The sequence below is a fragment of the Eretmochelys imbricata genome, chromosome 6 (assembly GCF_965152235.1).
Source record: "Eretmochelys imbricata isolate rEreImb1 chromosome 6, rEreImb1.hap1, whole genome shotgun sequence".
Classification (NCBI taxonomy): Eukaryota; Metazoa; Chordata; order Testudines; family Cheloniidae; genus Eretmochelys; species Eretmochelys imbricata.
Window position 1 is genome coordinate 92940380 of NC_135577.1, and position 15517 is coordinate 92955896.

The window sequence follows — 15517 nt, forward strand, 5'->3', positions numbered from 1 at the left end:
ACACATATTTGCTGCATCAGTCCTTTCCTTGCCAGCTGCCTTGCCTTGCCTCTGGCTCACAGCTTAACTTTGCTTTATGCTAGCAAAGTCTTGACCATTACTTTAGTTCAGGCCTTAGGCCTCATACCAGGTCTCTGATATAAGGGTTTATGTTTCAGGGCCTCATCTTACTACAATAGCTACTGCCACTCGTTGGGGGTGGTTTAAGTATGTCAATGGGAGAGCTCTCTCCCGTCGGCATAGAGCGGCTACACGATAGATCTTACAGCAGCGCAGCTGCATCGGTACAGCTGTGCCACTGTAAGCTCACTATGGTAGACCTGGCCTCAGTAGCTCTTTTCCCTCCTCAGTGTTCACACCCATCAGATGTTTGTAGACTGTTATTGTGTCCCTTCCCTTTCATCCCTTAGCCAATCTAGACATCGTTAGCTCTGTTAATCTTTCCTCCTAAGTGTATTCCTCCTCCCCCCTAATCATTTACCGTGTTGTTCTCTGAGCTCCTTCCAGTTTGTCTACATCTTTCTGTTAATAAGGTGCCCAGAAGTGAAGGCAGGATTCCAGGCATGCCCACGTTATTATTATTTATTATTGTATTATTGTATCACAGCAACATCTAAAGACCCTGGTGCTGATTGGGGCCTCACTGTGCTGGATGCTGTGACCTCTCTGTGCCATGATGCCATGCCTGGGCTGTGCTTCCATAGATCACTGCAAACTGCTATCTAATTCGTTGTCGACCATCACCCCTATGGTTGGGCTCTCTCAGCCTCGCAATTTGCCAGATTTCTCCCTCCCAGTGAGTAGCTGGTTCTCAGGTGCTATTTTCCTATATCTGTTAGCTGCCTTCTTCCAAGTTGAATCTCATTTTATTCCCTGTTTTTTACCTTGCTGCTGGGTCAGTGTGGGAGGGATAAGGTCAGCAGTGATAAGGGTGGGACACCTTATCCAGGACCGGCAGCACTGGAGTGTCTTGAGGGGGTAGATTGCAGTTTCCTCCAATTGATTTTCCAAGTGGTGGTTTTTTGTTTTATTTTTAAAGAATTATATGCAGTGAATTGATCGTGAATATTCCAGAATCAAAATGGGTTGCATTGTGGTGATTGGTCAGGTAAAATCCTATGCTGTTATTTGTGTTCCCTAAGTGGATGAGCATTCAAGCACTCCTGGCACAGACTGTGACACTCTGGGACTCCCTTTCTGTGAACCATTGATCATGCCACTAAAGCTTGGTCATGGGGATGTTGGTGGAAAGTGAGCACAAAAGAGGCAACTGTGGCCAAACGAGCGAATTCCCTTTGAAATTCCAGCCACATTCACTGGAAGTAGTTTGTATTAATAGGCACAGACTCACAGTCACGTGCGTATGCTTACTGAACAACACACATGCGGAAATGCAGCGCATGCTCCCCGTGACGCACATGTGCACACACACAGACACATTACATACACCCTCCTATCACTTGCTCTAAAGCCCATGGAGATTCCAGTTCTAGGGTCTAGCTGCAGCAAGGCCTCCATGCAGCTAGCTGGGTGGCCTGAGTCCCAGGTGCCTGCTTCCCTGAGTGTGTAGGGCAGGAAGAGGGGTGATGTGCTATGCAGCTGCCAGCTCAGCTGGTCTCACACTTCAGCTGGACATTCTGTCAGGGCAAAGGCTTCTCTAGAGCAGGCTCAGGGAAAGGCTCCGATGCGCCACATTGGCTGCTCAGGGCTGCACTGAGGGGAGAAGGTAGAGGGACAGGAGGACGGGCAGGGGATCTCCTGATGGAATCCTAGTCTGCTCACATTGTAGGTCCTCACAGCACTTGAAGAGGAAGGCAGGGTATAGGACAAGGGTGTTTGGGATAGGAATTCACTTGTGGATAGCAGTCACTGGGTTGGGGCTCCTGTCCTTCTCACTTACACCCTTTTTCTGTCTCACTCCCTGCATTGTACTAGCACTTAGGTGGGAATCTGAGCCCTGGGCCCTGACTTAAAGGGCTACCCAACTATTCCAGCTCTGGGCCCTCACGCACAGCTTTGCCGATGCCCGTCAATCCTGACTTGCAGTAACCCTGGCTATTCCAAACCTCCAAAATCTACAAAGTTTAATCTGAGACAGCGAAATTTAGTTCACTTTGGACCCAAGACAGAATTTGAACCCAGCTGTCCTGAATTGAAAAGCTGATGCTGTAATCTGAGGTGAAGCCAGATCCATTCCAACTGGTCTGTGAACCCAGCGTAGGTTCTGTCCCATCATCTAAATGAATTAACAGATTAAGAAGGACCTTTTGTGCTGCCTTTCCCTGATTTTTGTGCAGTTATTAGCTGGCTCTTTTAACACACCACAGCATGTTGTACTTTGATCCCACCAGCTTTCATAAACTAAACAGGTTTGATCTGGGTCAGTGCTTGGATCACTCTAAGTATTACCTAGTTGTTGCAGTGAGTTGTGTTGGTGATTCAGGTGGTGCTCTCTCCCTTCAATCAATACTGGTAATAATGCCCCCATGTGATGTTTGGGGTCAGTACTGGCCCCACTTCGTTAGCATGGTGATAGGGGAGCTGTGCTGCTGAAGATATTGTTGATTCCTCACCAGTGGGAGTCATTCAGGAACTTTCCATAGAAATTGGGGTCTTAATTCCAAATTCCAGTTTGGGTGGCATTCTGATCCTCCATAGTAATCCTGCAGAGTCAACAAAATATGAGGATCTTCGTTTCTTGTCCTAATGCGACACTGCGCACTGTAGCTCTGTGGCTGGCAAACAGCTGCCTCATCCCACCCCAGAGGCGGATGCATTTCAGTGGCTGGCAAAGTGATCCCTGAAAAGCACTATGTGATGTTTATTTGTGCACAGGTGTTTGGCATTTGAATCCCTGTTGCCCCTTTTTTGGGATCCCTTTCTCCTTCCAGGGGGGCTGCCTGCGGTGAGGGGTTTAGCATGCTGGTTACACTGTATTCAGCATGGGGAGCGGTAGGAATCGTTTATAGTGATTGCCTTTTAATTGCCCGTTTGGTGTCCTGCGGGGGGCTCTTTGGAACTTTCGGGGTGGGGGACAGCTGTGAGGTTGGGGCTCGGGTATGTGTTACTGAGGGGTTGCGCAAGTGCACTGGGGGGCCTGGCGCTGCTCCTGCCCCAGCGAGACACCGGGCTTGGGCTATTTACTTACTCCCAGGAGGCTTTTAACTGTGATAAAATCACCCGCTGATAAGGTGGCCAGAGTATGGGGGGGACATGGCCGTGACAGGATGATTTAAACAGCCTCTTTCTGTCGCTTCATCTTCCCAGACATCATAAATCAGATTAGCACTGGACTGAGGAGGGGGTGGGAGGAGGACTGAGCAATGTAGGGAGGGAGACACTCCCTTTATAGAAACCAGCCACAGTCTCTCCCAGGCAGACCCCACCCAGAGAGAAAGATGCCTCCCTGTCTGTCTCAGACGTGCACCCTGGGACAAGACTGCCCCATCCATCCCCAGACAGATGCTCCTCCCCTGTGTCTGTCCCTTGATGCCCAGTTCTGCCTTGACAGATGCCCCAGTCAGACACCTTCCACCATGGCTGCTCCAACATATACCTCCTCATCTGCCCCTGTGTCTTTCCTCTCCACTAATGGGTGCCCCTGTTTCTACCCAGATGGAGCCAGCCTTTGTGCCAGTTCCTTCCAGTTATGCCATAGACAATCACTTTACACTTGTCCCCACAAACCCCTCCATGTTTGTCCCATGGATGGATACTCCCATATTTCTGAATGCCCCAAGCCATCAGATCCCAGGGTATGTGCCAGGAGCTGGCTCCTCACTGCTCCCTGTAGTCATCAGTCCCTGGCATACATGCTGCAGGCAGACTCTCCCCTCCCCGTAGTTGTTAGACCGTAGAGTAGCTGGCAGCCCCATCCCGTGCCGTGACTGCCTACTGTCTCTTTTCAGATCTCTCGCAATCTGGGGAAGCTGTACAGTGAAATGATCTTTGTGAACGGATTCATACACTGTGACCCGCACCCGGGCAATGTGCTTGTGAGGAAGTGCCCAGCAACCGGCAAGGCCCACATTATACTGCTGGACCATGGGCTCTACCAGGTATGTGAGCATGGAGAGTGCTGGGAGCCAGCAGGCTGATGCTATGCACTGTCTTTGGGGAGCTGTCACTCATGCCTGTGTGCTTCAGGCCAGAATAGAGCTGAGAGCCTCCTATGTCACCCAGCCAGTCATTGCCCTGGTGAATTAAAGAGGCACCCCAGGTGTGCCGATCATCCTTGTGGATTTTTCCTATAGCTCCTACCACCCTTTAATGGGATTTTATGCCTGGAAGCTTGAAATATCAGACATGGAGGTGGTTAAAGGCGCCCACTAGTTGGGATAGGTTTTCCCCTCTGTGCCCTGGTGCTGTTGATTGATTTCCATTGGGGAACATGGCCCTCCCGCCCCAGGTCCTGACAGAGAAGTTCCGCTTGGACTATTGCCGGCTCTGGCAGTCCCTGATCAAGACTGATATGAAGAGGGTGCAGAAGTACAGCCGACGGCTAGGGGCAGGTGACCTGTATCCACTCTTCGCATGCATGCTCACCGCCAGGTCCTGGGACTCTGTCAACAGGGGCATTGACCGGTCTCCAGTCACAGCCAATGAGGTAAGTCCTGGTTGCGCTCTGTGTTCCTGTGGTGCCTTTCTCCATTATAATCACCTAGTTAATTGACATTAATATTAATGGCTGCCCTAGCAGGCCTATTGAGAGGCTGCATTGAGAGCTGGACTAAAGGTGGCCTGGAATCCCTTTGCTATGCACTTGAATGGCTGAATTTAGTCTCCTAGTCTCTCACACACACTCGTCACAGGTCAGTTAAATTTCCCATAAGATTTTCTTGATTAAATAAATTACCAGCTCTGGTAGAGGAAACCTTTGTAAATTAGCCCTTCTCTGAAAATTTTCCTGAGTGCAGCTGTGCAGGGAGCACACCAAGCTGGGTATGGGGCAGAGGAGACATCGGGGCTCGGCGGGGGAGCATAATATATATTAGTGTTAATTGCTAGTCATGTGAATGACTGTCAGCGCTGATGCATGCTTATCAAAAATCTTTGGAAATGACAGAGGTTGTTTGGTACGGAAGGTAAGTCAAGGTTGCTTAAGTGCAAATCCCATCAACCCAATCATGAAAAATCTGGAAAATCACCAGTTAAGTTCTTCCTCTTCCTTCTGTCCACGTGTCACGAGTCCTTCTATACTTATGTACATCTGTCTACAACTCACAGCACCCACCTTCATCACACTAATGAACAAATTGGCAACCATGTTGTTTGTAGAAGAAATCAGGCAGGCGTATGGCAGTAATAGGTGGGCCAGTGTTTGTGGGGGGAAGCATGTTGTGTCACATGGCTTATTTTAATTTGGGTGTAAGAAGCTTTCGTTATTGTAGTGGCAAAGTTCGGCAGGAGGGCAGGGGTAGAGGACAGAATGCGCTGGCTTTGAATTGCTTGGTAAGCGGTGTCTGTGAAGATGTAATATGCAGGTAAGAATTCATAAAGAAGGGTTAAAATTGGCTGTTGTGAAATTATGTGGTGGAAATTCCTCGCTCTTTGTGGGTTCGTGCTTGATTTTTGTGGTCAGAGTTAAGGTTTGCTCTGGTGGGTCACAAATACCATACTGCTCCCCTATGACACCAGGAGGTGAGTTTACGTTTAAAGGGAAGGCAGCTCCTTTCTTTCGGTTTTGGGGTGAAACAGAGAGGTTAATAGCAGCAGCGAGAACCAGACATTGTGGAGGTAGGTACCATGTAACACACAGCTCTGATGATGCTCTTAAATGCTGTCTTGCAGCACCCTCTGCTTCTCCAGATCTGCTGGCACACCGGAGGCCTTATCTTGTGTACCATCTGCTATTCCAGACTTTGTCCTTTTCAGAAAACACCAGCTATGATGACATAATGTGGTTGTTTTGTGATGGGGACAAATACCCTTATTTAGCACTAGACTGAGATGTACCAGACTTATTTAATTGTGATCTGTGTGGGATCCACATCCAGGGGGAATGGTAATGTAGTAAGCATGCTGGGGGAAGGGAGAATGAATAGTACTTATCCCGTGAAATGTGTGCCCATTCCCACAGCGCCAGCTTCTTCCTTTCCCCAGGGGTGATCAACCCCCGTTCAGCCCCAGGCCCCACCACACTCCACCCCTTCCCCGAAGGCCCCACCCCTGCCCCGCCTCTTCCCACCCTGCTCTGCTCCCACCCCTCATCTTCTGGTCCAGTTCCACCCCCTCCCCCAAGCATGCCCCGTCCCCCCCTCCCCCAGCTCCTCTTGCACACCACGGAACATCTGATCGTGGCGCGTGGGAGGTGCTGGCAGGGAGAGGGAGGAGTTGATCGGCGGGGCCACTGGCAGGTGGGAGGCGCTGGGGGAAAAGTGGGGAGCTGGCTGCTGGTGAGTGCTAAGCACCCACTAATTTTTTTCCGTGGGTGCTCCAGCCCTGGAGCACCCATGAAGACAGCACCTGTGCCCAAATCAAATATGGGAATTGCTCATCACCATGCCCCAAAACACCCATGTTTCTATCCAGGTTCTGAAGGGCTGACATTACCCCATTACAAGGTTCAAGATTCCACTTGCCGTTTTAACTTGTTGCTAGGAAACTCAATGAATATCCAGGCCTTTGCTCAAATTCCCAGATTTTCGTGGAAGCAAAGGGTAAAAATACAACTGTGATAATCTCAAACACACAATTTTTTGATCTTTAAATTTCTGCTGTCTCTGGAACTGCCGTCTCATGAGTTGTTGAGTCCTATAGATTGTCAACTGGCATAAGCACATGCCCTTATTGAATATGTTTCAGATTACCCAGTAACATTTAGCCTAAAAGGAAGGGGTTTTTTTTTAGTATAGTTAACCTGTGGAACTACTTGCCACATGATATTAACGAGGTAAAGATGTTACGGATAACAACAACAAAAAAAGGATTAGATATTTTGTATAAAAGGGAATATCCTCTGCAGTGATGGTAGTTGGGATAAATCAGGGATTTTCAAACTGGGGGTCGGGACCCCTCAGGGGGTCGCGAGGTTATTACATGGGGGGTCGTGAGCTGTCAGCCTCCACCCCAAACCCTGCATTGCCTATGACATTTATAATGGTGTTAAATATATAAAAAGTGTTTTTAATTTATAAGGGGGGGGGTCGCACTCAGAGGCTTGCTGTGTGAAAGGGGTCTCCAGTACAAAAGTTTGAGAACCACTAGGATAAATTGATGAGGATCCTCATGTTTCAGGGCATAAGCTGGAGTCAGGAAGGAATTTCACCATAAGGGATAATGTTAAACATTTAGGTATACTGAGAGTTATTAAGCTGCCTTCTGAAGTAATTGGCATTGGTCACTGTCAGAGACAGGACACTAGATTAGATGGATCATTGTCTGAAGAAAGCAGCAGCAGATAGGGTACTGGATGAAGTAACAACTGGTCTGACTTGGTGGAGGTACACACCAGACTTATGAGACTTGTTATGGTTCTGCAAGTCTTGTGTACATGATAGAAGGGTCTCAAAGCCAGTATGGGGGAAAAGTACAGCCCCAGTCAAACCCACTGTGGAAGAGAAATTATTTTATAACTGTCCCTTTCCCCTTCCCCCTCCAGCCATAACGGTCATGGCCGTCCCTACCCATACACAAAGTACGCAGCTGTGTAGGGTGCCCTGCGCAGCTGCGTGCTGCTCCAGCCCCTGCCTCATCTCTTCCCCATGGCCCCTGCCCCAGCCCCGCCCCCACTCCCCTGAGGACTGCAGCAGGGCAGGGCCTGCACTCACCTGTGGCGGGAAGTGCAGCGACCCAGCTCCTGCCGTGCCACTGGTGAGTGCTGGGGTTCGGTTCCTCCCTGCCCCCCAAGCCAGCACCCCGTGGAGACCTTGGGCCTCACATCCCACCTTGTGGGGGCGCTGCATAGAGCTCCAGAATAGCTAGGGACGGCCCTGATAACCCTGATTCTATGTAAGAATCTATTTCTGCTGCATTCTGCGTGTGACGTGCTGGGTTCTGAACCCTTCAAATGCTCCAGTGACCTTTTTCTGGATTTTCTGGTTCATGCCACAGCTGCTGGAGGATGCAGGGAAAGCCCATGTGTGTGAAGATCCATTACACTGCCCTAGGTTCATTGGGATTCTTGTTGAGTAGGACTGACAGCTCTAGCAAGAGCCAGGAGAGTGTAAGCAGGAAATGGACAAGCTTCCCCCCAACGGCTCAGCCATGCATCTCATTCCTCATCTGCAGCACCTCCTGCAACTCCAGTCCTAGGCTCCCACACATGCAGCTCTGCCAGTGCACCTCTAGGCTCACCCTGCTATCTCGGTCCAGGCCCCGCTTTGCCAAGGAGGGAATATTGAGATGGGGTTGATCCCTGTTACGGGGTTGGTTTGGTTTTGGAGGGAGAGCCCATCTCTGGTAGCTCAGAACCCCCCCAAAGAGTTTGGCTGTAGGCCAACACCAGGATTCATCGCAAGGCTTCTCTTTCCCAGGATGTTCCTCGTATGGTTGTCAGGGAGACCGACATGAGGGACAGTTGCCTCTTGGACAGGGTGTTTGGGGCTGGAGTCAGGGACACTGGGAGCCCTTCTCACATGCCAGGCGTTGGGCACAATCTGTTCAGTACTAGAGCTGGACAGGACTCAGTTTTCCTGTACTGCAAAAAGAATTCAAAACTTCTTCCTGTTCTGCACTGAGACAGAGCCCGTACATGAAAAAGGCACTCGCAGAGAACAGCAGCCAATTGCCCAGTGGTTAGGGCCCTCACTGGGGATGTGGGAAACCCAACTTCCAGTTCCTGCTCTTTCTGACTGGAACCCAGCTCTCGTGCCCCCAAGGTGAGTGCTCTAAGCCCTAGGCATGTGGCTGTCCTGGGGTGGGGTTGTCTCTCTCTCTGCCCAGAGAGTCCCTCCCACACATGAGAACCCTTCTGGACTCAAGTTAGTGGAAACTGGCCCTTTCTTGTGGGAAAAAAAAGAAAAAGGTCCACTGAAAAATTCCTGACCAGCGCAATTCAGTACCCTGTTATTGCTTAGCTGGTACACCACAAACTACTAGCTAGAGCAGAAAGGTAAAGTGCCTGGGCTGGGCGGCCATCTGATATGTTTTGCTGGTGTGGGGAATCCTCCCTAAACGCCCAGTTAAGTCCTGCTTGGTGCCTGCAGCACTCTCCCACTGCAGGCAGTGTTTCCGGCTGGGGGTGGGTGTGGTGAAGCTTGGGTTGAAGGCAGCAGGGGCCATGACGAGCTATATACAGGCCTGGGTGCTTCTGACCTAGGGTCCAAGAGGAGGGACACTTCTGATGGTAGCAAGTCCCTTTGACTCTGAAAGGCTCTTAACCCCGTATGGGGAAGTCTCCGTATCACGATGTGACTCGCTATGCAGGTGAGAGTGAGGGTGGGGAATAAAGCATTGAGAACCCTGCAGAGGCAACTTGCCCAGCTGCTGGGGCACAGAGTCACTGAGCAACCCGCTGTGGCTGACCCGGGAGCTGCAGCCAGCTGCAGGCCAGGAAGCCGCTTGAAGGCAGCAAATGGGAGCGAATTGCGAAGTCAGTCAAGACAGACTCAATCAGGCTCTCATGGGTGAGGCTGGCTCTCCACCTGCTCTGTTTGCTCTGCCCCAGTCTCCTGTGCAGACAGGCCTCTGCAGAGAGGCAGCAGGTGGAGGCTGGAGCCCGTTAGCTGCTGGAATACAGATGCAATCTCCTCAGCAGACGCTTCTTCCAGTCTGCCCTGCAGAAGCAGCAGTAGACTCTGATGGCTTTGTTAACATCTCTCTCCTCTCTTTCTTCCCCATTCCCCTCTGCTGTGACGGTGCTCAGGATGTGGAGATCCGGACCAATGCTGCCGCTTACCTACCTCAGATCAACCAGCTCCTCAACAATGTGCCCCGCCAGATGCTGCTGCTGCTAAAGACCAATGATTTGCTAAGGGGGATTGAGTCAGCCCTACACACACGGGCCAGTGCCAGCTCCTTCCTCAATATGTCTCGCTGCTGCATTAGAGCCGTCTCCACGTGAGTCTCTGAGACAGGAGCCCCGGCCTCCACTGGGCCCTTCCTGCCTCTTGTCCCCTAGTTAGATTCTGCAGAGATGGCGTCTCTGGAACTTCTAAAACAGCCCTGTCTTACCTGAACCTTCCCCTCATTAGCATGTCTGTCAAGGCCCCGCCCCCCTTTTTTCTTTCTCAATCTCATCTTCTTTCTCCCCTGTCCTACCCCTCACCCGGGTCTCCATAGGGAAGGACCTCTCAGCAGGAACTTGGAGCCAGACAGAAATGGGAACGGGGGGGGGGGAAGGGGGAGAAGCTGGAAATATTGGGGATTTCATACTAAATTTTTTATTGTGGAATCATAATTCCTCCCAGATCTGATTAATGTCCCCACCGGAAATGGCTGATGGAAAAAGAACCCAAACTTCACAGCTGCCTGTCTCACAGCATGGCCTTGTGGTTAGGGGGTGCGGCTCCTGGGTTCTATCCCTGATTCTGACAGTGGCTGCCAATCAAAGAGCAAGTCAGTCATCTAGATATTAGATATTAAGGTCAGAAGGGACCATTATGATCATCTAGTCTGACCTCCTGCACAATGCAGACCACAAAATCTCACCCACCCACTCCTGCGATAAACCTCTCACCTATGTCTGAGCTATTGAAGTCCTCAAATCATGGTTTAAAGACTTCAAGGAGCAGAGAATCCTCCAGCAAGTGACCCGTGCCCCATGCTACAGAGGAAGGCAAAAAACCTCCAGGGCCTCTTTCCTCCAGGGCAGATTGGAAATTCCTTCCCGACCCCAAATATGGCGATCAGCTGAACCCTGAGCATATGGGCAAGATTCACCAGCCAGATACCATGATCTAATTTCTCTGTGCCACAGTTTCCTCATCTGCACAGTAGGGATAACAATTACGTGTCTGCCTCACAAGGGCGTTGTGATGCTCTGTTAACTTGAGTTACTGGAGAGGGGCGCAGTACTGTGTTTACAAGAGTCAGGAGAGTGCATGTTTCCCGGCACTGTTGAGAGCCTTAGGCGAGAGGTCCTGGAGCAGTGTTAGCAGTGATGGTTCTCTATAAGGACCAGTCGAATGTTGTGTTGTTCAGGGATCTGATTACATAAACACAAACCATGTGGTGAGTGCTTATCATTAACTATTATTATTGATAATGATAGTTAGCACTTGGATAGCCCCCTGCAATGTCAAACACTTTGACTAATGGAATAATGTCCCTGGGATGGGGGAAGGAAGGTGCTATCACCCCACCACCCCACTAAAGATGGGTAGATGGAGGCATAGAACAGGGAAGGCAAAGACAAGTCAGCACCAGCTGTGCAAACAGAACCCAGGAGTTTGTAACTCCTGATCTCAAGCTCCTTCCATTTGTGCAGCCTTTCTCCTCTCTCCCATTTTTGCTGGGAGGGACCGTTCCTCTCCTGGGGAACATTTAACCCAGGAAACCCTGACCTACCAGCCAATTGGGATCCCACAGAGGTAGGGCTACTCAAAGGCTGGGATCCTGGCAGACAACTGGCACCCAGGGGCGGGGGAAGGGGGTAGGGGAAGGTGCTCCTGGTGTTCAAGATCCAAGATCTATCCTGCTGCTGGGCTATGTCCTGGGAGATTAATGCAGCTGTTTCTCTCCCTTGCCCAGGTATCAGAGGAGCAAGTCTCACTCCCTGTACAGAAAGGCCAAGATCTCTCTCTTAGAAGCTCTGAGTCTGTGGCAGATCAACTTATATGAACTCTTCCTGCGGCTGAAGGGATCCCGGCTGGGTAACTGGGTCATTGCTTTCCTGAGCCGGATGCACCATTCTCCGTACTGACAGGAACTGGTGGGAGAAGCCTGGGCAATTATTGCTCGCCTCCATTCTCCGCAGCACACTTGCCTTCCTGACCATTCCTGTCCGTACTCCACAAAGGCTATTGAGACTCTTTTCTTGTAACGCATGGTGCTGGCTGTGGCTGTGGCTGTCAGAGCATAAGCTTCTCTATAGCAGAGAGGGATGGGAGAGCAGGGGCTCTGGGAGTCAGGACTCCTGGGTTCTATTCTAGCAATGAGAGAGGTGGGAGTATGATATAGTGGGCAGGGCAGGGGGCCTGGGAGTCTCTCTGTTCCCAGCTCTGGGAAGTACCATTATGGAAACATCCTGTAGACTTGAATAGGAAAGGAGAACTTTTTCTAGCCCCTTCCCCTTTTAAACCATCCTATAGCATTTAAGAGAAATGCATCCCTGCCCTAGAATTCTCCAAGATAGTTCAAACCCCCTAGAGAGGAAATAATTCCTTATGGAATCCAATAGTGTTTTCATTAGTTTGTACCGAATCCTATTGGTTTAATGCCTGTGAAATCTACAGGAATTTTCTCTAAGGGGAGAATGATCTAGTGGTTAGAGCAGGGGACTGTGAGCCAGGACTCCTAGGTACTATTCCCAACTCTGAGAGGGAATGGGAACTAATGGTGAGAGCAAGGGTCTGGAAGCCAGGATTTTTGTGGATTCTATTCCCAGCTCTGCTATGGAGTCACTGTGTCATTTTGGGCAAGTGCTTTCCTTGCCTCAGTTTCCCCACATGTAACATGGAGGTAATGCTACAAACTCTCCTCTGAACTCCTCAGGGAGCAGGTGCCATGGAATCTCATCTGAGAACTCACATCTTGTGGCTGGTGATGTATGTGCATTGTACTGTACTGTCGTACAGGAAAATAAATAGGGTGTCATGTTAGAGTCCTGCAGGGGGAGAAGTGTGTGGCTACCCACCCCTTTCACCCCAGCCCCATTTTTAGGTTTCCCCTTCCCTGAGCGTAACCTGTCACTCGGTGCTGTTAGTCCCTTACAAGCCCAATCAATCGCTGCTCTGTTCGCTCCACCACCTCCCCCCGTCTGATGGACGTGGTCCAGCTCAAGGTCAGCTGCTGCTGAGTCAGGCATGCGTTCCTGTGGGGGTGATGGAGCCTGCCCGGGTAACTCACCACCCTTACCCCACACAGCTAGCTCCTCCCCCGGCCACAGGAACGTGCTGCCAGAGCCAGCACTGCCGTAGCGTTACGCATGGAGCGGCTCGGCTCAGAACTGCTTGCGACGTTGTGCAGCTCCTGGCTCAAACGGAAACCTGCCACTTCTCGGAGTACGGGCCTCATTGCTCTGAGCCCACAACCAGGACACAAGCCCCAGAATGCCTTGCGCAGAGGCCTCACTTCTGCCATGTGTCACCAGGTTCTCCTCCCACATGCCTGCTCTCTCTGGAAAGTCCTGCAAACAGAAGTGATGGACACAGGCTCAGTGTGGTCAGACTTGTGGGGTCCTCCCCACACTGCCAGGGACGGCTGAAAAGGGGATGCTGGGAAACAAACTGCACATGGGGTCAGGGGAAGGGAGGGGCTTTTCAGGCTGCCGCATGGACCATCTCTGCAAGGGGCGCCTCCCCTGTTGGGCACAAAGTGGCTGTTTGAGCAGCTTGCCCTGTCAACAGGTTTGACTGAGTGAGGTGCTTGTCAGCACGGGAGAATGAGGCCTGGGGAGGGGCTGCTTGTGAAAGAGACTGGCTTCCTTGTTGGCATGATTCTGAAAGCCAAGCCACGGAGCATGTTTGTTCATGTGAGAGGGAATGCGTGTATGACTGCTGGGGAGTGTCGACCTGTGACACAGGACGTGTGGAAATCTGTCACTGAGTGGGGGAGAGAACGTGTGCAGGTCGGAAGCATTCCCTGTGAGTGCACGTGAATGTGTCCGTGATTGCGAAAGTATCTCTGAATATGTTGAAGCAGGTGTGCGCATGTGCATCTGGCTGGTTACTACAAAGAAGTGTGTTAGCCACAGTGTCTGGTAGGTTAAATTGCAAATCCTGAAGTGTGTGTGTTTCCTACCAACTGCAGTCTAAACCTCAACCCGTCCCTCACATCCAGGCCAACCCCCCTGCCTGTTCTCATTAGCCTGTCAGCTGGTAACCAGGTTGCCTAGGGTCTTAGCTGACAGGAGGAGCAGGAACAAGGAGCTGAGGTCTCCCTACGTGTGTAAGGAGAACCAGTTAGAGCAAGAAGCCCTGTCAAACCTTTCCCCAGCATTCTAGCCCAGTTCAGAGATGCATCCAGGCCAAACCTCTGAAAGGTCTGGGTTTCACTGTCGCTTGAATTCTCCTGCAAACTGACCTGTGATAATTTTAGTGATGGGAGCCTGAGTTAGCAAGGAGCTATGGAAGCCCCTGGCGATCGATCCTGCAGCCCTTACATGAGAGAGTCTTGCTCACGCAAATAGTCTCACTGAGGTCCATGCAATTACTTATGTGATTGCAGTTTGTTGGCTAGAGGAACTGGGTTGTGAAGAAATAGCTGTCTTACTCCCTTGTAAGGAACTGAAAATCACACAGTGAAGTCCAGTGAATCCTGTGCTCATGGTCACCTATTGAACAGGGCATGTTCTAGCAGCTCCTGCAGCTCCTTCACACTAACCATGCTAAACACACCCATCACAGTAATGTCTGGGCTCCACCTGTGAGGGGCAGGTCCTCTTCATTCCCCCATTTTCCAGACAGTGAGCAGATTCTGTGAGATGGTGCAACTTCCCCAAAGGCATAGCTGATGTTTGTAGCAGAAGATGGGACCACACCCCATGCTCTACTTATACCCAACCCTGTGCCTTCACCACACCAGCATCCATCCTCTCAGCTGCTAATGGCAATCCCAAGCAGCCCCTGCTGTACAGGCCAAAGAGAACCAGCAGCCCTTTCAGGTGTTGTTACTGACAGGTTGTGGTGAGTAAAGAGCAGGTTCTGTTTCACAGAGCTTTGCCTATTGCCACCCATCCCTACTGAACAGGGAGAGTAGCTGATTTTTAGCAAGGGTTGTAGGGCAGGGCTTGAGCAGTGTGGTTTTCATCCAGCCCTTCTCCTCAAAGTGAAGGCGAGCTTTGCCAGAGGAGGGTGTGAACTGAGTGCTCAGGGGCCAGCCCTGTGGTGTTCCTCTGCTGTCTATGTCTCTGCTTAAAGCTCTCACACCTAAAAAAAATGGCTTTCAAAGGGGCGTCCTTCTTGTTGTCTTGGTTTGTGGCTGTCGGATGGTGGCAGCTCTGCCTCCCCTTTCTGTGGTCTGGAATGATCTCTCATTCTTCCCCCCCAAAAACACCTCGCCCGCTCACAGGCCTCCATGCAGTTTCCCTCCCTGGGTTATATTTCAAGGGAACTGAAATTTCTTTTTGATCCTTAGTTCCTTATTTCTGCCCTAGCTCCCTCTGCTGGCTCTATGGCAGCACAACACAAACCAAGGCCAGAGGCAATGTATGCACCCAGCCAGGGTCCTGTGTGCCACAGGGACTAACCTACGCCTGGAAGTGGACTCCAGAGTCTGATGCTACTTTATGGGCGTGCTTACTGGGGCACTGAAGTTTGATCCGGAGCCAAACTGGAGCAGCGCAACTGTGATGGGTCTGTCCCACCTCTTATAATATTAAATGCCATCCTGTATTTTAAAGGACCTCCCATTCTAGTGATTATCAAAGCCCTTTACAAACTGCATGCTGTAGCGACAGGAATCATTTCATCCACAT

The 15517-nt window shown here is 50.8% G+C and overlaps 1 protein-coding gene across 3 annotated transcripts in view; it reads left to right on the forward strand.

Annotated features, from left to right (window-relative positions):
• ADCK1 (aarF domain containing kinase 1) overlaps nucleotides 1-12688 on the forward strand; it is a 133367-nt gene extending 120679 nt beyond the window's left edge. For all 3 annotated transcript variants that reach the window (XM_077819205.1, XM_077819206.1, XM_077819207.1), the window contains 4 exons: nucleotides 3909-4058; nucleotides 4409-4606; nucleotides 9806-9999; nucleotides 11632-12688. In XM_077819205.1, the coding sequence (XP_077675331.1) occupies nucleotides 3909-4058; nucleotides 4409-4606; nucleotides 9806-9999; nucleotides 11632-11803 (714 nt within the window). In that variant the 3' untranslated portion in view covers nucleotides 11804-12688. The remainder of the gene's footprint in view (nucleotides 1-3908; nucleotides 4059-4408; nucleotides 4607-9805; nucleotides 10000-11631) is intronic.
• The last annotated feature ends 2829 nt before the right edge of the window (nucleotides 12689-15517 follow it).